Genomic DNA, 22,028 nt, shown 5'->3' on the forward strand with positions numbered 1-22,028 from the left:
ATGTAAAAGCAAACAAATTAATTTTGACAATTAGTATGCAAATGATATTACTTGGCCTTTGCATTACTGTACAAAAATATAAGCCCAATTATTAAGCATCTACCAAAAAAATTGTTTATTTATGAAGCCCAATTATAAAGCCCTAAATAGATGATAAATACGGGAACACAAAATTTTTGCATAGCCGAATATAAACCAAATGATAAGTACCAAAAAAAAAAGAAAAAAAAAAGCAACGTGTCTTCTTTAAAGGGTAGAAACAAATGCTGTGCTGTTTAAGGGTTTCAATGCTTTTCTTCTCGTGCCGCATGAAAGAGAGTAAGAGGAAGAGAAAGGGATAGAGAGAGAGACGTTCATTAAGAGAGAAAATACACGGAATTGAAAATCTCGATCCAAAGACGAAATAGAAAGACGATGATGGTGAAAATAAAGAAGAAGATGGCCAAGCGATTGTCTTAAGGTAAAATTTCGAAATGAATATATTTTTTAAAGAACAAATTTTAGTTTTCATTTCGTTTATAGATTTTATGGTGATTTATTTCTCTTGAATGTTTTTTTTATTATTTAAATTTCGTGATAAACTTTGGCTGTTTTTATTTTTTCCAGTTTTGTTCGGATTCTTTGTTCTTTATTTTTAAACAAGTATTGTACCTGCGCGTTGCTGCAGGTGCATAAAATATACAAAATTTTATTAAATTTTGTTATTAAAATTATGACGTAGTTAATTTTCTCACAAATCACTCAAAAACTCACACAAAAAATGATAATACAATAATGTGATTCAAACACTAAAATAAATGTTATGCAATTTTTATAGAAATTAAAAATTTAGCTAATTTATTAGGAATTTTTTAACAAATTTTCATTAAATAATTGTTTAATAAATAATATTAGTTAAATTTCAAACAATTTCTTTTGTAGTATACATGTTCTAAAATCATCCACGTTGTGACACCTCTATATTATTATTATTATTATTATTATTATTATATATACACACTTATGGTTTAAAATATCAAAGCAATGTATTCACTGTCGAATGCATATACTCATTTTATTCTAGCAATAATAATATAAATAATAATAATAATAATAATACTAAATTGATAGTGTGCTAACGGACAAAATATATATTTGATTCTTTAGGCGTAAAGATGAGAAGGAATGAACTTTTAAGGGCACATTAGCAAACGTGGTTATAACATTTATGGGTAGTTGGATAGTCCCTCATTTTAAACCGACATCAGCTAGAAAAATAACATCAGACCATAGAGAGAGAGAGAGAGAGAGAGAGAGAAAGAAAAAGAAAAAGAAAAAGAAAAATTGTCGAGATTCGACTGACCTCAACACCATTGTAAGGTGAGTGTTCAAAAAATTTATTCTTTTCTTGCTCGAAAATTCAAGAGGCGAATTTAGGGTTTTGATTGGATTGGGTGAAGTTGAGGTTTGAATTAGATTTTAGGTTAGTTGATTGTTTTTGTCGTGTTGATCGAGTGGATGTTTTTCTCTTTATTTCATACAAGCAATACGTCCGCGCGTTGCCGCGGAGATGATTGATGCATGTTTTTTATAGTGATAAATTAAATATATTCATAAATATATAGATGGAATAAGCACAAATAACTATATTAATCGCTATGGAAGCGTCATAATTATGACTTAAATTTGAAAATGTTTATCCATCGAACATGAATCAAGGTATTAAGCACCATATAATTATAAAAATTTCTCAATACATATAAGAGCATCATATATATATATATATATATATATATATATATATATATATAATCTTTCAAACTTTAAATTTATCGAATTTACAACTTATTGATGAAATTCCGACTTGTTAAGTCAATATTGTAACAAACAATACGATCGTTAATCAACCATTTTTACAATAATTAATTAGTATGATTAATGAAATATGGAATACAAATATGGCATTTTTATAGTTATAAACACATAATTAGAATGAAGAGGTCCAACATCTTCACTTGGGCCAAGCCCATACAGCAAGCAAGAAGAGAAATCTAAAGCCTGGTGGAGTGAAGATTTGGTGAAGCCCATTTCGCTGTTGCTGAAGGGAATAACGCAGGATTGGTTTTCCACGTTCAAATGAAAAGCCAAAAAAAAAAAAAAATGTGGCTGAGATGTAATCAGTGTTGTAGCTGATATAAAAGCGTCAAACCCCAGCGATTAGAACTCTCTTCAGTTCTTTCTACCGCACAAATTCTCTCTCTAAAGATAAATAAAAAATTACCACCTCTTCTTCATCGTATCTTCAGTGTTGGGCCGGAGATTTTGCTTCCTCGTCGGAGCTGTCGAGAGCTCATTGTCGTTCTGTGAGGAGGCACAAAGTCGAGCGCCGCGCCGGAGTTCGTTCCAGGTAGCTCTTGAGTCCACCTTCGTTTTTCTTTCGAGTTTCAGTCTGGATTTCTAGGGTTGAGATCTGATTTGGGGCTTATTGAATCTTGAAGCTCCAACGTAATCTGAGGAAGGAGACGTGGCTGTGTAGTTGTAATCATTGAAATTATCGTGAAGCCGAAGATTTGAGCCCGTGCATACATCCTCACGTCAAGGTAAGAAAATAAATCCTTGATTTGCTTAGTTGAGATTTCTGAATTCGAACTTGAATATGCTTTGCTTGATGAGTGAGAATGTATTCTGATTTAAATGAGACTCAGAGTTGTGTTGCTGGGTTTGCTTCGATTCTTGGTGTTGGTTGAAAATCAGAGATGAAATTCCATCGTCTTTATGAAATAAATAAAAGCTTGGATCTTCATTTCTTATGATTTGTTTTCATTCGTATTTTTATTTATCAGACGAACTAAAAATAATTAGCTAAAAGCAAATTAGAGCAAGAGGAGAACGGTAATGCAGCTACGCTTTATCAAAGATCATAAGAATGGGTAAGGTGCATTGAAACGAAGGATATGTATATAAAGCAATTTTAGGAAGGTACTGGAGAAATCGAGAAATAAAAATCTTAGAAATATTTGGCTATGAAAATTGGTTCAGATGAAGACTTCTCTGGAAGACTCCAAAGTCCAATCAATGACATCATTTTGATTTTTGTAAAATTAAATAAAGTGACAAATATGTAATATCATTTGAGATAAAGGGTTTCTGAAATTGGTTCAACATTGTCTGGAAGAGTCCGGACACTCCGGACAACATTTTTATTATTGCTGCAGATTTGTAATTTTAAATGGTTTTTGGGTTTTTTTGTTATAGTGGCAGATTTGTAAATATTACGTAATTCAATGGCATTTTAATCACCGTAGACTTGACATAAACTGAGTCTATGTGAACAGTAATTTGTAACATTGTTTTTTTTTTTTATCTCAGAAGATTTTTCCAGAATCCGATTACTCTGGAGTTATCTAGATTCTAGAAACCAAACAATGGCGCTTTCCTTTATATATATATATATATATATATATATATATATATATATATATATATATAATAATGTGTAATTTTTCGTATAAAATTATTTTGTTTAGCTAACGAAATCTCTTTTAATGTGGTTTTTTTTTTTTTTAAATTATCATAATTATGGAATTATCCTTATATTTTATGATTATTCTAAGAATATCATTCAGATTTTTTTCTTCTTTCCAAATACCAGTGGAAACGGCTCATATTCTAATTGAAACTCTTTTTTCTTAAAGCTAAAATGAAATTGTAATTGTAAAAGTAATAAAAAAAATTTAAGAAATAGTATTTCCTGAGCTGGAAATACTGAAATATTTTCTGAGCTTAGAAACTTAGTTTTGACGTAAAAGTGTGACTGATTTTTCATGGTACTGACGTTACACGTACAAGAGACAGGAAAGGAGAAGAGAACAATGGCTCATCGGAGTAGTACAGTCATTCGCTCACTTATCTCTCAAAGCTGTCACCGTTTCTATTCGAAGCCGTCGAAACCTTCGGTGCCGAGTCTGGTGAACTCGCTCGCTCGCGTTCTGAGCGACCACCGAAACCCACGCGACGACTTGGAGCCTTCACTCGCCTCTTTCGCGCGACACGTGTCACCGAACCTTGTCGAACAAGTCCTCAAGCGATGCAAAAACCTCGGCTTCTCCGCCCACAGATTCTTCCTCTGGGCCAAAGGAATCCCGGGATTCCAACACAGCTACGAGAGCCACCAAATCCTGGTCGACGTTCTGGGTAGCAACAAGCAGTTCGACTCGCTCTGGGACCTCCTCGTCGACGTCAGAGACTCCGGTCGATTCCAGGTCGGCTCCGAGATCTTCCGCGTCGTTTTCCGAGCCTACGCGAGACTCAACTTGCCCGTCGAAGCCGTCGGAGCGTTCGATCGAATGCCCGAGTTCGGAGCCAAACCCGGCGTTGACGATCTCAACAACCTCTTGCACGCCCTCTCCGGTCGAAAGCACGTGAGACACGCCGACGAGCTCTTTGCCAGAGCCAAGGCCGATTCGGAGATCGAGCCGAACGAGGAAACTTACTTGATCCTGATCCGCGGCTGGGGCGAGATCGGCGACGCGGAAGAAGCCCGCAAGGTGTTCGACGAAATGCTCCAGAGAGGATTTTCTCCCGACACAATGGCTTACAACGTTTACATGGAGGCTCTCTGCAAAGGAGGCAAATCCGACGAGGCCGACGAGATCTTCACCGGAATGCCGAAGAAAGGGCTGAGTCACGACGCGGAGTCGTACTCGATCTTCGTCCGAGCTCACTGCGAGTCCGACGACCTTCACTCGGCTTTCAGAGCCCTCGACAGAATGAAACGGTACGGCCTCAAACCCAGCACCGCGACGTACAACCACGTGATCAGAAAACTCGGAAACGACCAGCGAGTCGACGAGGCGTACGAGCTCGTTGAAGAGATGACGAAGAACGGAGTTTCCCCGGACACTTGGAGCTACAACGCAATCCTCGCCTCACACTGCCGGAACTTCGAGGTGAAAAGGTCTTTGAGGCTGCTTCAGAGAATGCAGACGAAGAGGAACGCGGGATCAGCGGAGCCGGACTCGCAGACCTACAACATGGTCCTGAAGATGCTGATCGAGATCGGGAGGTTCGATCGGATGGCCGAGGTTTGGGCGGGGCTCGGGAAGAAGGGTTTTTATCCGGCGGGGTCGACGTACACGGTAGTGATCCACGGGCTGTGCCGGAAGAACGGGAAGGTCGAATCGGCCGCCGAGTTCTTCGAGGAGATGATCGAGCAGGGGGTCCCGCCATACCCGATTACGGTGAAGCTTTTGAGGGAACGGCTCTTCGAGGACAGGCTCGCCGGCCGAGTCCGAGTCATCGCCGACAAGATGGAACGAAGCACTTGCTGCAAGATTCGAGAGATGGCGGGTCAGATGAGAGGACTCAAATGCGAGGATCCGAGCCCTAGGATGAGGCTAAGAACGAGACCGACTCGATGAGACATCGGACACGAAAATGATGGTACCGACTTGATATGATCCTGGGAGCGACAAAACAAAGGTATTTCGAGCCGATTATGAAATTGAGGATTGAAGAATTTCATAGTTTAAACGAAGTTGAATGAGAGGAATACAAAGTATGGTCTAGACTGATTCAACGAATTAGTTCAGTTGTGTTCAAAGTTAGTTAAAATCGGATGCAAGAGAACTTAATTACAATGGTTCAAGATTCTAGAAAAATCATCAAAATGAAAGTCGTTTTTAGCATTGGATTCCACAAGACTTACATTTTTCTAATCTAAATCTGGATAATGAAGAGGTGTTTATAGGCGACAAGGTATGACAATGAGAAAATTCACAGAATGGAATTCAGTGGACTTTCGTTTGCAACTAAATCTAATAATGAACTATACACGTGTCGAAGCCAATCACACGCTTAACATCCTAAAAAACAAATAAGCCGAACATTGAACTCTCTAACAAACAACAATGGCTTTCAGGACTAGTCTCTCTTCGAAGCACACAGTCCTCGGCTCAGTCCTTCGCTCTCTTCTCTCGCCGTCGACCACCGAAACTTCTCGCCGGTTATGTTCGAAGCCGTCGCAACCGTCGGTGCCGAGACTGGCGAGATCTCTTTCTCGCGTTCTGAGCGATCACCGAAACCCACACGACGACTTGGAGCTCTCACTCGCTTCCTTCAACCCACACATTTCTACGAACCTCGTCGAACAAGTCCTCTAGCGATGCAAAACCCTAGGCTTCTCTGCGCACAGGTTCTTCCTCTGGGCCAAAGGAATTCCAAGCTTCGAACACAGTTACGAGAGCTACCGAATCTTGGTCGACGCGTTGGGTCGTAGCAACCAGTTCGCGATCTTGTGGGACCTACTCATCGGCTCCGAGATCTTCCGCGTCGTTTTCCGGGCGTACAGCAGAGCCGGTTTGCCTCGCGACGCCATTAGAGCGTTCAGCAGAATGTCCGAGTTACGAGTCAAACCAACCGTTGACGATCTCAACGGTCTCTTGAAAGCTCTGCGCAACCACAAGCACGTCGAACACGCACACGAGTTCTTCGAGAAATCGAAAGCCTGGCTCGACCCGAACGCCGAGACTTACTGCGTTTTGATGCTCGGCTGGGGAAATATTGGCCACCCAGAAAAAGCACGCCAACTGTTCGACGAAATGCCCCAGAGAGGAATTTCCCTCAACGTTTGTTCTTACAATGCTTACATGGAATCCCTGTGCATCGGAGGAAACTCCGACGAGGCTCACGAGATTCTCCGCGAAATGGCGAAGAAAGGATTACCGAGCCCCGATGCGGAAAGCTACACGATCTTCCTCCGAGCTTTCTGCGAATCCGACAACATCGAAGCGATTTTCCGAGTCCTCGCTGGGATGAAGAGACAATCTCTCTCCGGGTATCTCCGGTTACAACCTCGTGATCAACAAGCTGTGCAATCACAGCAAAGCCGACGATGCTTACAAGCTCATGAAAGAGATGATCGAGAACGGGGTTTCGCCGGATTCGTCGACCATCAACGCGATCATCTCTTCCCACTGCAAGAACTTCGAGGTCAACCGAGCTCTGAAGCTCTTGTCTGCTACGGAGAAGAAATTGATGGACCGCGACTCGTACAACATGGTTCTCAAGTTGCTGATTCGGTTCGGGAGATTCGATGACATGTCAGAGGTTTGGGAGAGAATGTCGGAGAAAGGGTTTCGTGGCTCGGTTTCGACGTACTCGACGCTGATACACGGATTCTTGATGAAGGGAAATCGAGGGACCAAAATGGCTTGCAAGTACTTGGAGGAGATGGTTGACCGGGGAATCGCGCCGTATTTGACCACGGTTCAGAGGCTTAGAGATCGGCTTCTGAGGCTGGGATTGGCTGAGAGCATTGAGCGTATTGCTACTAAAATGGAACTGAGCACGTATCGCTCGGTACGAGAGATGGCTTATGTGATGAGAGCTCGAAATAAGCCGACTAATTATCGTAAAGATGATAACTGAATTTGTGGTTCATTAGTCACTGAAACAGTCAAATCAGAAAGACTTACTTGTTCCTTCGAGTTTGAGTCACGAGTAAATTTTTAGCTTCACATTTTATGGCATTTTGTGAATATTAGAAGTTCTCATGAGCGATTTGTGAAATATGTTTCAGTCGCCTAAGATCAGGTGATAAGAATGACATTCCGGATGAAAAAAACGACATAAAAGTAGCAAAACTGATACAAATTCACACAAATAAAGGTGACATGAAAAAATAAGACTTTTATGCTTGTTTAAGTTTCTTTTCATACAAATTCTATTTTCCAGTGTTAAATAATATGTTGATGTGAGGTATTGATACGAACTAGCACAAAAATAATATAAATATGATGTAGAAACCTATGATTATAGAAAGAGAAATTTGTGTGATTTTCTTTTCTTTTTTTGTTAAATTCAATTAAAAAAAAAACACTATTTATCTATTGAAAATGTATGGTTTACAAGTTGAAAAAACACCAAAAATTGTTTAACAGAGACTCGAATAAATTCGGAATCAAAATTATGTGTTACGCTTGATGCAAAAAGTAAAACTAATGTGCCATGTTAAAAAAAAAAAACGGTATTGTTTCAAAAAAAAAAAAAAAACTGGTTCAATTTAAATTTGTGCTTTTGGATGGGACCGGAATTTTTTTTAATCAATTATAAAAAAAATTAAAAATTAATCTTCGGATATTTCCTCTTTTCTGATACAGATCTTGACCTCTCGGCTAAGACTCGCACACGAACACTCCAACCATCTCCTTCGCCGTTCGATCCTCCGTCTCCGGCGAGTTCGGTTCCATTGCTATGCTCCTTCACACCCAAGGCGAGTTCTTTATCCGTTGTTTTTTTATCAAACCCTATTGCCATGGCTATGCAATTTGTGATTTCGATTTTCTACTCAGGTTCACGAGCGAGAAGATATCGGAGAAGTTGATGTCCTAACGAAAGGTATGTTTTTTTTTTCCTGGGTGATTACAACACAAGCCATTGATGCTGTATTTTACTATATATGATTTTGTCTCAGATGATAACAATTTTTTTTTTCCTGGGTGATTATAACACAAGCCATTGATGCTGTATTTTACTATATATGATTTTGTCTCAGGTGATAACAATTTTTTTTTTCCTGGGTGATTACAACACAAGCCATTGATGCTGTATTTTACTATATATGATTTTGTCTCAGGTGATAACAATTACGGGGACGACAGGCTATTATACGCTCAAGGTCAACTCTGGCTTCAGCGCCACCATATCAGATGAAGATGTTATGGTAGGAGAATGAGGAAATTTACAGAATGGACTTCAGTGGACTTTCGTTTGCAACTAAATCTTATAACGAACTACACACGTGTCGAAGCCAATCACACGCTTAACATCCTAAAAACAAATAAACCGAACATTGAACTCTCTAACAAACAACAATGGCTTTCAGGACTAGTCTCTCTTCGAAGCACACAGTCCTCGGCTCAGTCCTTCACTCTCTTCTCTCGCCGCCGACCACCGGAACTTCTCGCCGGATATGTTCGAAGCCGTCGCAACCGTCGGTGCCGGGACTGGCGAGATCTCTTTCTCGCGTTCTGAGCGATCACCGAAACCCACACGACGACTTGGAGCTCTCTCTCGCTTCCTTCAAGCCACACATTTCTACGAACCTCGTCGAACAAGTCCTCAAGCGATGCAAAACCCTAGGCTTCTCTGCGCACAGGTTCTTCCTCTGGGCCAAAGGAATTCCAAGCTTCGAACACAGTTACGAGAGCTACCGAATCTTGGTCGACGCGTTGGGTCGTAGCAACCAGTTCGCGATCTTGTGGGACCTACTCATCGACGTCAGAGATTCCGGTCGCTTCGAGATCGGCTCCGAGATCTTCCGCGTCGTTTTCCGGGCGTACAGCAGAGCCGGTTTGCCTCGCGACGCCATTAGAGCGTTCAACAGAATGTCCGAGTTTCGAGTCAAACCCACCGTTGACGATCTCAACGGTCTCTTGAAAGCTCTGCGCAACCACAAGCACGTCGAACACGCACACGAGTTCTTCGAGAAATCGAAAGCCTGGCTCGACCCGAACGCCGAGACTTACTGCGTTTTGATGCTCGGCTGGGGAAATATCGGCCACCCAGAAAAAGCACACCAACTGTTCGACGAAATGTCCCAGAGAGGAATTTCCCTCGACGTCCGTTCTTACAATGCTTACATGGAATCCCTATGCATCGGAGAAAACTCCGACGAGGCTCACGAGATTCTCCGCGAAATGGCGAAGAAAGGATCACCGAGCCCCGACGCGGAAAGCTACACGATCTTCCTCCGAGCTTTCTGCGAATCCGACAACATCGAAGCGATTTTCCGAGTCCTCGCCGGGATGAAGAGACACAATCTCTCTCCGGGTATCTCCGGTTACAACCTCGTGATCAACAAGTTGTGCAATCACAACAAAGCTGACGAGGCTTACAAGCTCATGAAAGAAATGATCGAGAACGGGGTTTCGCCGGATTCGTCGACCATCAACGCGATCATCTCTTCCCACTGCAAGAACTTCGAGGTCAATCGAGCTCTGAAGCTCTTGTCTGCTACGGAGAAGAAATGGACGGACCGCGACTCGTACAACATGGTTCTCAAGTTGCTGATTCGGTTTGGGAGATTCGATGACATGTCAGAGGTTTGGGAGAGAATGTCGGAGAAAGGGTTTCGTGGCTCGGTTTCGACGTACTCGATGCTGATACACGGATTCTTGATGAAGGGAAATCGAGGGACCAAAATGGCGTGCAAGTACTTGGAGGAGATGGTTGACCGGGGAATCGCGCCGTATTTGACCACGGTTCAGAGGCTTAGAGATCGGCTTCTGAAGCTGGGATTGGCCGAGAGCATTGAGCGTATTGCTACTAAAATGGAACTGAGCACATATCGCTCGGTACGAGAGATGGCTTATGTGATGAGAGCTCGAAATAAGCCGACTAATTATCGTAAAGATGATCACTGAATTTGTGGTTCATTAGTCACTGAAACAGTCAAATCAGAAAGACTTACTTGTTCCTTTGAGTTTGAGTCACAGATTAAATTTTTAGCTTCACATTTGTGGCTTCTCATGAGCGATTTGTAAAGTATGTTTATGTAGCTTAAGATCTGGTGATAAAAATGGCATTCCATATGAAAAAAACGACATAAAAGTAGCAAAAGTGATATAAATTCACACAAATAAAGGTGACATTAAAAAAATATGACTTCTATGCTCCTTTAAGTTTGTTCTCGTACAAATTATATTTTCCACTTTTTAAATTATATGTTGATGTGAGGTATTAATATGAACTAGCTCAAAAATAATATAAACATGACATAGGAACCTATGATTATAAAAAGAGAAATTTGTGTGATTTTCTTTTCTTTTTTTGTTAAATTCAATTAAAAAAAAAACTATTTATGTATTGAAAATGTATGCTTTACAAGTTAAACAAACACCAAAAATTGTTTAACAGAGACTCGAATAAATTCGGAATCAAATTATGTGTTACGCTTGATGCAAAAAGTAAAACTAATGTGCCATGTTAAAAAAAAAAAAAAAAAAAAAAAAAAAATCGATATTGTTAACAACTGGTTTAATTTAAATTTGTGCATTTGGACGGGACCGGAATTCTTTTAATCAATTTATATAAATAAAAAAAAATTAATCTTCGAATATTTCCTCTTTTCTGATACAGATCTTGACCTCTCAGCTAAGACTCGCACACGAACACTCCAATCATCTCCTTCGTTGTTCGATCCTCAATCTCTAGCGAGTTCGGTTCCATTGTTATGCTCCTTCACACCCAAGGCGAGTTCTTTATCCGTTATTATTTACAATCTGTTTCTTTTCATATCATCAATAGATAGATAAGAGGGATTAGTAGAGATTGGGCATCAAAATGGTCTGAGAGATCAGAGTAAGGAAGAAACTATCATTTGGTTGTGAACGGATTATCAGTTCGGATCAAAGTGTTTGTTGAGTGATGCGAGACAAAATTAAGCTATTTCATTATTGTTGTGGAGAAATTGACTTCAGACTTGAACAAGAATGGGTTAAAGTGTTTAAATGCTGAAGAAGATTGTGACCGAATCAGATTTGTGTTGAAAAAGCGAGATGGTGGTGAGAATGATATCAGTGAAGCCGACAATTAGCGCGGCGGTGGCTTTCTCTCTCCTCCTCGTTGTCGTTCTCTTTTCTCTCTCTTCTCCGTTCTCACAGACTCCTTTCCCTTCCACTTCTCAGCTGTGAGTATCGAACCCTAACTTTTGTCGTGAATTTTGTTGATTCGGTTGAGTTTCCTCAAACATTAGTTTCCATGGTGTTGTTGAAATGTGTGGAAGCAGAATTGAGAAGGATATATGGAGTGTGACAAGGAAGTTCGAATGGAGACCTTGCAATTGGTGGCGACAAGGACATTTTCCCGGTACACACACAAATACAGATATTCTTACACTCTATTATGGCTTTGTAATTGTTCTATGATTTGTAAATATAATCAAGTGTATGTCCTTATGATCTTAGTTCAATTTTACTGTGTTCTTCACTGAAATTGTTCGGCGTTCATTATGTTCCGGTTATTAAAAAAAAAGTAGATTCTGATTTGGGGTTTTGAATTGTGTTTCGATATTCCGAGTCCAATCCGTAGTTGACTTTCGTTGCAGACAAATTGCTTTGGTTTATTTGTTGAAATGTTGAGCTCTGCCGGCTCAAACCAACGGATATATTCGAGTGGATTGCTACGGCGGACTCAACCAAATGAGAAGAGATGTGCGTCCCCAAAAATTATTTTATTTATTTATTTTTTACTTTTTCATATTTATTTTTCTAAGCACACCAATGTTTGTTGCCTGGCTAACGCAGTTTTGCGATGGCGTTGGAATTGCTCGTCTTTTAAACGCGACCCTCGTTTTGTCAAAGTTTGAAGTGGCTGCGTATTGGGACGAACAAAGGTGAAATACACCGTAACTTTTTTGGCTTAAATGTTTTAATACTCACTGTCTCAACTAAATTTTGGCCGACAAATCAGCGGTTTCGCAGACGTATTTGACGTTGACTACTTCGTCGAACAAATGGAAGGCTTCGTCAACGTCGTTAAAGATCTTCCGCCAGAGATCGCGTCAAAGGAACCGTTCCACGTGGATTGTAGCAAACGAAAAGGCCAATTCGATTACGTCGAAACCGTTCTTCCATCGCTCTTGGAACATCGTTACATCTCGATCACGCCGGCGATGAGCCAAAGACGTGACAAATATCCGAAGCACGCGAAAGCCGCTCTGTGCCAGGCTTGTTACGACGCGCTACGCCTCACCCGATCGCTGGAGAAAAAAGCCGTTCAGCTTCTCGAAGCCGTTCCTCTCGCTCCACCTCCGATTCGAGCCCGACATGGTGGCTTATAGCCAATGCGAGTACTCGGGTCTCTCTCCGAATTCTCTGAAAGCCATCGAGAAAGCTCGGGGAGATGATCTGAGGCCTTTGACCGGAGACTCGGCCATGCGGTGGAGAAGCCGAGGGAAATGCCCTCTCACGCCGAACGAGACCGCGTTCGTTCTCGAGTCGCTTTTGATCCCGAAAAGCACAAACATATATCTCGCCGCCGGGGACGGAATAATGGAACTCGAAGGGTTGACTTCGGTTTACAAGAACGTGTTCACGAAGTCTGGTCTTCTCAGCGGAGAAGACTTCAGAACGATGCACGGGAACACGAAAGCGGCTCTGGACTACTATGTCTCGATCAACAGCGAATCGTACGTCGCGACGTATTTCGGGAACATGGATAAGATGGTTTCGGCGATGAGGGCGAAAAAGGGTTTGTACAAGACTCTGTTCTTGAGCAGGAGAGATTTCGCAAATTTCACGTCGCAGGGTTTAAGAGGGACAAAACTGAAGTTAGCTTTGTGGGAAGCTCATAGACATGATTTCTTGATGGGTATAGGGTCTGCTTTGCCTGATTGCTTCTGTGAAGTCGAGTTGTGATTTCTGAATTTGGTTTCATTCCTCTGATTTGTTTGTTATATAAATTATTACAGTTTGCCTCGTTTGTCTGTAAACAATTTATCCGTAGTAAGATGATTTATCTGTATGTTCAACGGTTATCCATCTTTCTCTTATTTAAGCAGATAAATGTAAATTAACAGATCAGTTAATCGGATAAAATGCCCACCTTTAATCGGATATGTGTGTGTATATATATATACAAGTAAAATGCCCGCGCGATGTTGCGAATTGCTTGATGTATATTGTTATTAATGAATTATTAAAATAATTCATAATATTATTTTGATGGAAAATATGACGTATTCAAAATAATTTTTGAAATATTAACTAATAATATAAGATTAGTTTTAGTTAATATTACATTAATGACAAATTTCATATAATACAAAAATTATTACAAAATATAAAATATATGTGATGTATATTCAAAATATTCATAAGAAATGGAAGAAAGATGAAAAAGCAAACAAATTAATTTTGACAATTAGTATGCAAATGATATTACTTGGCCTTTGCATTACTGTACAAATTCTATTAACACATCAACCCATTATCAAATGGAAAATATAAGCCCAATTATTAAGCATCTACCAAAAAAATTGTTTATTTATGAAGCCCAACTATAAAGCCCTAAATAGATGATAAATACGGGAACACAAAATTTTTGCAAAGCCGAATATAAACCAAATGATAAGTACCAAACAAAAAAAAAAAAAAAAAGCAACGTGTCTTCTTTAAAGGGTAAAAAAAAATGATGTGATGTTTAAGGGTTTCAATGCTTTTCTTCTCGTGCCGCATGAGAGAGAGTAAGAGGAAGAGAAAGGGATAGAGAGAGAGACGTTCATTAAGAGAGAAAATACACGGAATTGAAAATCTCGATCCAAAGACGAAATAGAAAGACGATGATGGTGAAAATAAAGAAGAAGATAGCCAAGCGATTGTCTTAAGGTAAAATTTCGAAATGAATATATTTTTTAAAGAACAAATTTTAGTTTTCATTTCGTTTATAGATTTTATGGTGATTTATTTCTCTTGAATGTTTTTTTTATTATTTAAATTTCGTGATAAACTTTGGCTGTTTTTATTTTTTCCAGTTTGGTTCGGATTCTTTGTTCTTTATTTTTAAACAAGTATTATACCTGCGCGTTGCTGCAGGTGCATAAAATATACAAAATTTTATTAAATTTTGTTATTAAAATTATGACGTAGTTAATTTTCTCACAAATCACTCGAAAACTCACACAAAAAATGATAATAAAATAATGTGATTCAAACACTAAAATAAATGTTAACCAATTTTTATAGAAATTAAAAATTAGCTAATTTATTAGGAATTTTTTAACAAATTTTCATTAAATAATTGTTTAATAAATAATATTAGTTAAATTTCAAACAATTTCTTTTGTTATATACATGTTCTAAAATCATCCACGTTGTGACACCTCTATATTATTATTATTATCATTATTATTATTATTATTATTATTATTATTATTATTATATATACACACTTATGGTTTAAAATATCAAAGCAACGTATTCACTGTCGAATGCATATACTCATTTTATTCTAGCAATAATAATATAAATAATAATAATAGTAATAATACTAAATTGATAGTGTGCTAACGGACAAAATATATATTTGATTCTTTAGGCGTAAAGATGAGAAGGAATGAACTTTTAAGGGCACATTAGCAAACGTGGTTATAACATTTATGGGTAGTTGGATAGTCCCTCATTTTAGACCGACATCAGCTAAGAAAAATAACATCAGACCATATAGAGAGAGAGAGAGAGAGAGAGAGAGAGAGAGAAAGAAAAAGAAAAATTGTCGAGATTCGACTGACCTCAACACCATTGTAAGGTGAGTGTTCAAAAAATTTATTCTTTTCTTGCTCGAAAATTCAAGAGGCGAATTTAGGGTTTTGATTGGATTGGGTGAAGTTGAGGTTTGAATTAGATTTTAGGTTAGTTGATTGTCACTAGTACAAAAAACAGCATTGGGTGCGACTTTTTTCGCACCTAAAGGTCGAAAGTCGCACCCAATGATACCTTTAGGTGCGACTTTAGGTGCGACAAAGTCGCACCCGAAAGTTCGCACCTAAAGGTCATGGGTGCGACTAGTCGCACCCGATGGTCATGACTTTTAGGTGCGACTTTTAGGTGCGGATTTTCGCACCCATATTCGCACCCATAAGTCAGAAAAGATGTGCGAAAAAGTCCGCGGGAAGGCCATTAGGTGCGACTAGTCGCACCCGTTGGTCTACCCGCCAAGTTTTTGGGTGCGACTAGTCGCACCCAATGGCCTTCGCGCCAAGTCTTTGGGTGCGACTAGTCGCACCCAATGGCCTTCGCGCCAGGCCATTGGGTGCGACTAGTCGCACCCAATAATTTTTTTAAGACTTTTTTTTTTTTTTTTAATTCATATGAATTCTATAATTGTAAACAAATAACTAAATAGTTTATTTTTTATTCACCTCCAAAACTAACTCAAACTCAGATTCAAAACAAGGCCAAGAAGTCAAAACACTCATCACATGAATTCTTAAGCTAAACATTTAAATCTCCAATTCAGCAAATAAAATACAAAACCCGGACAGAGATTTAAGCTTCTCATGAAAACCCCAAATTGCATTTTCCAATTTTTCGGCCAAACTAAGAAAAATTAGAAATCAAAACTCTTAATCACACGAAACCAAAGGCAAAACAAGCAAACACGAGCTCAATCCTAAGCATAATCCACGGAATCACAAAAATAAACACACATACACATAAACACACATACACGCACACGGTCAGGCATACACATAAACACACATACACGCACACGGTCAGGCATACACATAAACACACATACACGCACACGGTCAGACATACACATAAAAATTACAAACTAATACACGCACACGGTCAGGCATACACATAAACACACATACACGGACACACACACGCAGAAATTCCAAAAGCCCCAAAGCCAACCCTAGTTCATGAGATTTTCGGCCAAAACACTACCAAACCAAGGAAATTCGAGTTCAATCCACAAATTCGAGCTATAAACATATAATACTAACCAATTTCACTGAATTCAACTAGGATTCAAAACCCCCAAAAATTAAAACCAAGAACCCTAGATCTCAAAATCCATTTCGGGTTTGATTTTCTTACCGAGATTCTCGTGAATTTTGGACTCCTCGGCGTGTTATCTCCTTCCCGGCGTCTCTTTCTCGGGCGGTGGTCACGGCGAGCTCTCGGAGGTGTTGCTTCCTCGACTGGAGCGCACGCGATGGTGGAGGGGTTCGGCCAACAGCTCGCGAGGTAGAAGAGAGGAAGAAGGAGGAGAGAAGAGTGTGGCGGTTGGAGTGGTGGCGGCGACGGGGGTGGGAGCAAATGCAGGAGAGAAATCGGAGAGAGAAATCGCAGGAGTTTTTTTTTTGGTCTTTGGCGAGAGAATGAAGCTGCTGCTTAATTTATACAGATTTTTGAATTTGGGTGCGACTTTGTCGCACCCAATGACCTGTGTTAGTGATTTCGGGTGCGACAACGTCGCACCCAATGACATTTGTAAAAAAAAAGGGGGAAGTTTTGGCCGCTGAAATTTTTTGGGCATTTAGGTGCGACTAAGTCGCACCTATTACTCTGGAGAAAGTATTGGGTGCGACTAGTCGCACCCAATAGTCTTAACACACTTTTGGGTGCGACTAGTCGCACCCAAATTCAAAAAAATTCGCGAAAATTTTCCAGCGCTTAATTGAGTTTTGGGTCCGACTAGTCGCACCTAAAAGTCTTTTTGGTGCGACTTTTAGGTGCGAATAGTCGCACCCAAAAGTGATCCGCACCGGAAAACTGTATTTGTAGTAGTGTGTTTATGTCGTGTTGATCGAGTGGATGTTTTTCTCTTTATTTCATACAAGCAATACGTCCGCGCGTTGCCGCGAAGATGATTGATGCATGTTTTTTTGTAGTGATAAATTAAATATATTCATAAATATATAGATGGAAGAAGCACAAATAACTATATTAATCGCTATGGAAGCGTCATAATTATGACTTAAATTTGAAAATGTTTATCCATCGAACATGAATCAAGGTATTAAGCACCATATAATTATAAAAATTTCTCAATACATATAAGAGCATCATATATATATATATATATATATATATATATATATATATATATATATATATAATCTTTCAAACTTTAAATTTATCGAATTTACAACTTATTGATGAAATTCCGACTTGTTAAGTCAATATTGTAACAAACAATACGATCGTTAATCAACCATTTTTACAATAATTAATTAGTATGATTAATGAAATATGGAATACAAATATGGCATTTTTATAGTTATAAACACATAATTAGAATGAAGAGGTCCAACATCTTCACTTGGGCCAAGCCCATACAGCAAGCAAGAAGAGAAATCTAAAGCCTGGTGGAGAGGAGATTTGGTGAAGCCCATTTCGCTGTTGCTGAAGGGAATAACGCAGGATTGGTTTTCCACGTTCAAATGAAAAGCCAAAAAATAAAAATGTGGCTGAGATGTAATCAGTGTTGTAGCTGATATAAAAGCCTCAAACCCCAGCGATTAGAACTCTCTTCAGTTCTCTCTACAGCACAAATTCTCTCTCTAAAGATAAATAAAAAATTACCACCTCTTCTTCATCGTATCTTCAGTGTTGGGCCGGAGATTTTGCTTCCTCGTCGGAGCTGTCGAGAGCTCATTGTCGTTCTGTGAGGAGGCACAAAGTCGAGCGCCGCGCCGGAGTTCGTTCCAGGTAGCTCTTGAGTCCACCTTCGTTTTTCTTTTGAGTTTCAGTCTGGATTTCTAGGGTTGAGATCTGATTTGGGGCTTATTGAATCTTGAAGCTCCAACGTAATCTGAGGAAGGAGACGTGGCTGTGTAGTTGTAATCATTGAAATTATCGTGAAGCCGAAGATTTGAGCCCGTGCATACATCCTCACGTCAAGGTAAGAAAATAAATCCTTGATTTGCTTAGTTGAGATTTCTGAATTCGAACTTGAATATGCTTTGCTTGATGAGTGAGAATGTATTCTGATTTAAATGAGACTCAGAGTTGTGTTGCTGGGTTTGCTTTGATTCTTGGTGTTGGTTGAAAATCAGAGATGAAATTCCATCGTCTTTATGAAATAAATAAAAGCTTGGATCTTCATTTCTTATGATTTGTTTTCATTCGTATTTTTATTTATCAGACGAACTAAAAATAATTAGCTAAAAGCAACTTAGAGCAAGAGGAGAACGGTAATGCAGCTACGCTTTATCAAAGATCATAAGAATGGGTAAGGTGCATTGAAATGAAGGATATGTATATAAAGCAATTTTAGGAAGGTACTGGAGAAATCGAGAAATAAAAATCTCAGAAATATTTGGCTATGAAAATTGGTTCAGATGAAGACTTCTCTAGAAGACTCCAAAGTCCAATCAATGACATCATTTTGTTTTTTGTAAAATTAAATAAAGTGAAATATGTAATATCATTTGAGATAAAGGGTTTCTGAAATTGGTTCAACATTGTCTGGAAGAGTCCGGACACTCCAGACAACATTTTTATTATTGCTGCAGATTTGTAATTTTAAATGGTTTTTGGGTTTTTTTTGTTAGTGGCAGATTTGTAAATATTACATAATTCAATGGCATTTTAATCACTGTAGACTTGACAGTAAACTGAGTCTATGTGAACAGTAATTTCCGGATTCTCCTTTATATATAATATAATAATGTCAAAAGACTTGTCTAGAAACAGATTGTTCTAGAGAGTGACATTGTAATTTGTAACATTGTTTTTTTTTTATCTCAGAAGATTTTTCCAGAATCCGATTACTCTGGAGTTATCTAGATTCTAGAAACCAAACAATGGCGCTTTCCTTTATATATATATATATATATATATATATATATATATATATAAAATAATGTGTAATTTTTCGTATAAAATTATTCTGTTTAGCTAACGAAATCTCTTTTAATGTGGTTTTTCTTGTTTTAAATTATCATAATTATGGAATTATCCTTATATTTTATGATTATTCTAAGAATATCATTCAGATTGTTCTAGAGAGTGGCATTGTAATTTGTAACATTGTTTTTTTTTTTATCTTGGAAAATTTTTCCAGAATCCGATTACTCTGGCGAACACGAACACTCCAATCATCTCCTTCGCCGTTCGATCCTCCGTCTCCGGCGAGTTCGGTTCCATTGCTATGCTCCTTCACACCCAAGGCGAGTTCTTTATCCGTTTTTATTTACAATCTGTTTCTTTTCATATCATCAATAGATAGATAAGAGGGATTAGTAGAGATTGGGCATCAAAATGGTCTGAGAGATCAGAGTAAGGAAGAAACTATCATTTGGTTGTGAACGGATTATCGGTTCGGATCAAAGTGTTTGTTGAGTGATGCGAGACAAAATTCAGCTATTTCATTATTGTTGTGGAAAAATTGACTTCAGACTTGAACAAGAATGGGTTAAAGTGTTTAAATGCTGAAAAAGATTGTGACCGAATCAGATTTGTGTTGAAAAAGCGAGATGGTGGTGAGAATGATATCAGTGAAGCCGACAATCAGCGCGGCGGTGGCTTTCTCTCTCCTCCTCGCCGTCGTTCTCTTTTCTCTCTCTTCTCCGTTCTCACAGACTCCTTTCCCTTCCACTTCTCAGCTGTGAGTATCGAACCTTAACTTTTGTCGTGAATTTTGTTGATTCGGTTGAGTTTCCTCAAACATTAGTTTCCATGGTGTTGTTGAAATGTGTGGAAGCAGAATTGAGAAGGATATATGGAGTGTGACAAGGAAGTTCGAATGGAGACCTTGCAATTGGTGGCGACAAGGACATTTTCCCGGTACACACACAAATACAGATATTCTTACACTCTATTATGGCTTTGTAATTGTTATATGATTTGTAAATATAATCCAACGTATGTCCTTATGATCTTAGTTCAATTTTACTGTGTTCTTCACTGAAATTGTTCGGCGTTCATTATGTTCCGGTTATTAAAAAAAAAGTAGATTCTGATTTGGGGTTTTGAATTGTGTTTCGATATTCCGAGTCCAATCCGAAGTTGACTTTCGTTGCAGACAAATTGCTTTGGTTTATTTGTTGAAATGTTGCAGCTCTGCCGGCTCAAACCAACGGATATATTCGAGTGGATTGCTACGGCGGACTCAACCAAATGAGAAGAGATGTGCGTCCCCAAAAATTATTTTATTTATTTATTTTTAACTTTTTCATATTTATTTTTCTAAGCACACCAATGTTTGTTGCCTGGCTAACGCAGTTTTGCGATGGCGTTGGAGTTGCTCGTCTTTTAAATGCGACCCTCGTTTTGCCAAAGTTTGAAGTGGCTGCGTATTGGGACGAACAAAGGTGAAATACACCGTAACTTTTTTGGCTTAAATGTTTTAATACTCACTGTCTCAACTAAATTTTGGCCGACAAATCAGCGGTTTCGCAGACGTATTTGACGTTGACTACTTCGTCGAACAAATGGAAGGCTTCGTCAACGTCGTTAAAGATCTTCCGCTAGAGATCGCGTCAAAGGAACCGTTCCACGTGGATTGTAGCAAACGAAAAGGCCAATTCGATTACGTCGAAACCGTTCTTCCATCGCTCTTGGAACATCGTTACATCTCGATCACGCCGGCGATGAGCCAAAGACGTGACAGATATCCGAAGCACGCGAAAGCCGCTCTGTGCCAGGCTTGTTACGACGCGCTACGCCTCACCCGATCGCTGGAGAAAAAAGCCGTTCAGCTTCTCGAAGCCGTTCCGAAGCCGTTCCTCTCGCTCCACCTTCGATTCGAGCCCGACATGGTGGCTTATAGCCAATGCGAGTACTCGGGTCTCTCTCCGAATTCTCTGAAAGCCATCGAGAAAGCTCGGGGAGATGATCGGAGGCCTTTGACCGGAGACTCGGCCGTGCGGTGGAGAAGCCGAGGGAAATGCCCTCTCACGCCGAACGAGACCGCGTTCGTTCTCGAGTCGCTTTTGATCCCGAAAAGCACAAACATATATCTCGCCGCCGGGGACGGAATAATGGAACTCGAAGGGTTGACTTCGGTTTACAAGAACGTGTTCACGAAGTCCGGTCTTCTCAGCGGTGAAGACTTCAGAACGATGCACGGGAACACGAAAGCGGCTCTGGACTACTATGTCTCGATCAACAGCGAATCGTACGTTGCGACGTATTTCGGGAACATGGATAAGATGGTTTCGGCGATGAGGGCGAAAAGGGGTTTGTACAAGACTCTGTTCTTGAGCAGGAGAGATTTCGCAAATTTCACGTCGCAGGGTTTAAGAGGGACAGAACTGAAGTTAGCTTTGTGGGAAGCTCATAGACATGATTTCGTGATGGGTATAGGGTCTGCTTTGCCTGATTGCTTCTGTGAAGTCGAGTTGTGATTTCTGAATTTGGTTTCATTCCTCTGATTTGTTTGTTATATAAATTATTATAGTTTGCCTCGTTTGTCTGTAAACCATTTATCCGTAGTAAGATGATTTATCTGTATGTTCAACGGTTATCCATCTTTCTCTTATTTAAGCAGATAAATGTAAATTAACCGATCAGTTAATCGGATAAAATGCC

The 22,028-nt window shown here is 39.4% G+C and overlaps 3 protein-coding genes and 2 pseudogenes across 9 annotated transcripts; all 5 read left to right on the plus strand.

Annotated features, from left to right (window-relative positions):
• The first annotated feature begins 1,937 nt into the window (after positions 1-1,937).
• Positions 1,938-5,412, plus strand: LOC149384983 (pentatricopeptide repeat-containing protein At3g22670, mitochondrial-like). Of its 4 annotated transcripts, none has more exons than XM_089627565.1 (3): positions 1,938-2,386; positions 2,478-2,579; positions 3,835-5,412. In XM_089627565.1, the coding sequence occupies exon 3, from the start codon at positions 3,852-3,854 to the stop codon at positions 5,397-5,399; it is 1,548 nt and encodes a 515-aa protein (XP_089483691.1). In that variant the 5' UTR covers positions 1,938-2,386; positions 2,478-2,579; positions 3,835-3,851; the 3' UTR covers positions 5,400-5,412. The 4 variants fall into 4 exon arrangements, 1 of the variants encoding a protein (XP_089483691.1); XR_016301510.1 differs by lacking the exon at positions 3,835-5,412 and adding an exon at positions 3,349-3,410 and having other exon boundaries at positions 2,101-2,386; XR_016301509.1 differs by lacking the exon at positions 3,835-5,412 and adding an exon at positions 3,352-3,377 and having other exon boundaries at positions 2,102-2,386.
• A 476-nt stretch (positions 5,413-5,888) lies between these two features.
• LOC149384984 (pentatricopeptide repeat-containing protein At5g15010, mitochondrial-like) lies at positions 5,889-7,431 on the plus strand (annotated as a pseudogene).
• A 904-nt stretch (positions 7,432-8,335) lies between these two features.
• On the plus strand, positions 8,336-10,493 carry LOC149384985 (pentatricopeptide repeat-containing protein At5g15010, mitochondrial-like). Its single transcript, XM_089627564.1, has 3 exons — positions 8,336-8,376; positions 8,615-8,701; positions 8,864-10,493. Exons 2-3 carry the CDS (start codon positions 8,688-8,690, stop codon positions 10,401-10,403), a joined length of 1,554 nt encoding a protein of 517 aa, XP_089483690.1. The 5' UTR covers positions 8,336-8,376; positions 8,615-8,687; the 3' UTR covers positions 10,404-10,493.
• Positions 10,494-11,262: 769 nt separating this feature from the next.
• LOC149384986 (O-fucosyltransferase 13-like) lies at positions 11,263-13,518 on the plus strand (annotated as a pseudogene). Its single transcript, XR_016301511.1, has 5 exons — positions 11,263-11,668; positions 11,768-11,847; positions 12,121-12,191; positions 12,285-12,373; positions 12,451-13,518. The product of XR_016301511.1 is annotated as an O-fucosyltransferase 13-like (transcript).
• Positions 13,519-17,744: 4,226 nt separating this feature from the next.
• LOC149384987 (O-fucosyltransferase 13-like) lies at positions 17,745-21,961 on the plus strand. Of its 3 annotated transcripts, none has more exons than XM_089626072.1 (8): positions 17,745-18,203; positions 18,295-18,396; positions 19,561-19,666; positions 19,895-20,103; positions 20,203-20,282; positions 20,557-20,627; positions 20,721-20,809; positions 20,887-21,961. In XM_089626072.1, the coding sequence occupies exons 4-8, from the start codon at positions 19,973-19,975 to the stop codon at positions 21,842-21,844; spliced, it is 1,329 nt and encodes a 442-aa protein (XP_089482198.1). In that variant the 5' UTR covers positions 17,745-18,203; positions 18,295-18,396; positions 19,561-19,666; positions 19,895-19,972; the 3' UTR covers positions 21,845-21,961. The 3 variants fall into 3 exon arrangements, with proteins under 3 accessions (XP_089482198.1, XP_089482197.1, XP_089482199.1); XM_089626071.1 differs by having other exon boundaries at positions 19,953-20,103; XM_089626073.1 differs by lacking the exons at positions 17,745-18,203; positions 18,295-18,396; positions 19,561-19,666; positions 19,895-20,103 and having other exon boundaries at positions 20,521-20,627.
• Positions 21,962-22,028: the final 67 nt, after the last annotated feature.

Source organism: Urtica dioica, chromosome 9 (assembly GCF_054948205.1).
Source record: "Urtica dioica subsp. dioica isolate 48M chromosome 9, U.dioica_male_clone48M_v1_H2, whole genome shotgun sequence".
NCBI classification, from domain to species: Eukaryota; Viridiplantae; Streptophyta; class Magnoliopsida; order Rosales; family Urticaceae; genus Urtica; species Urtica dioica.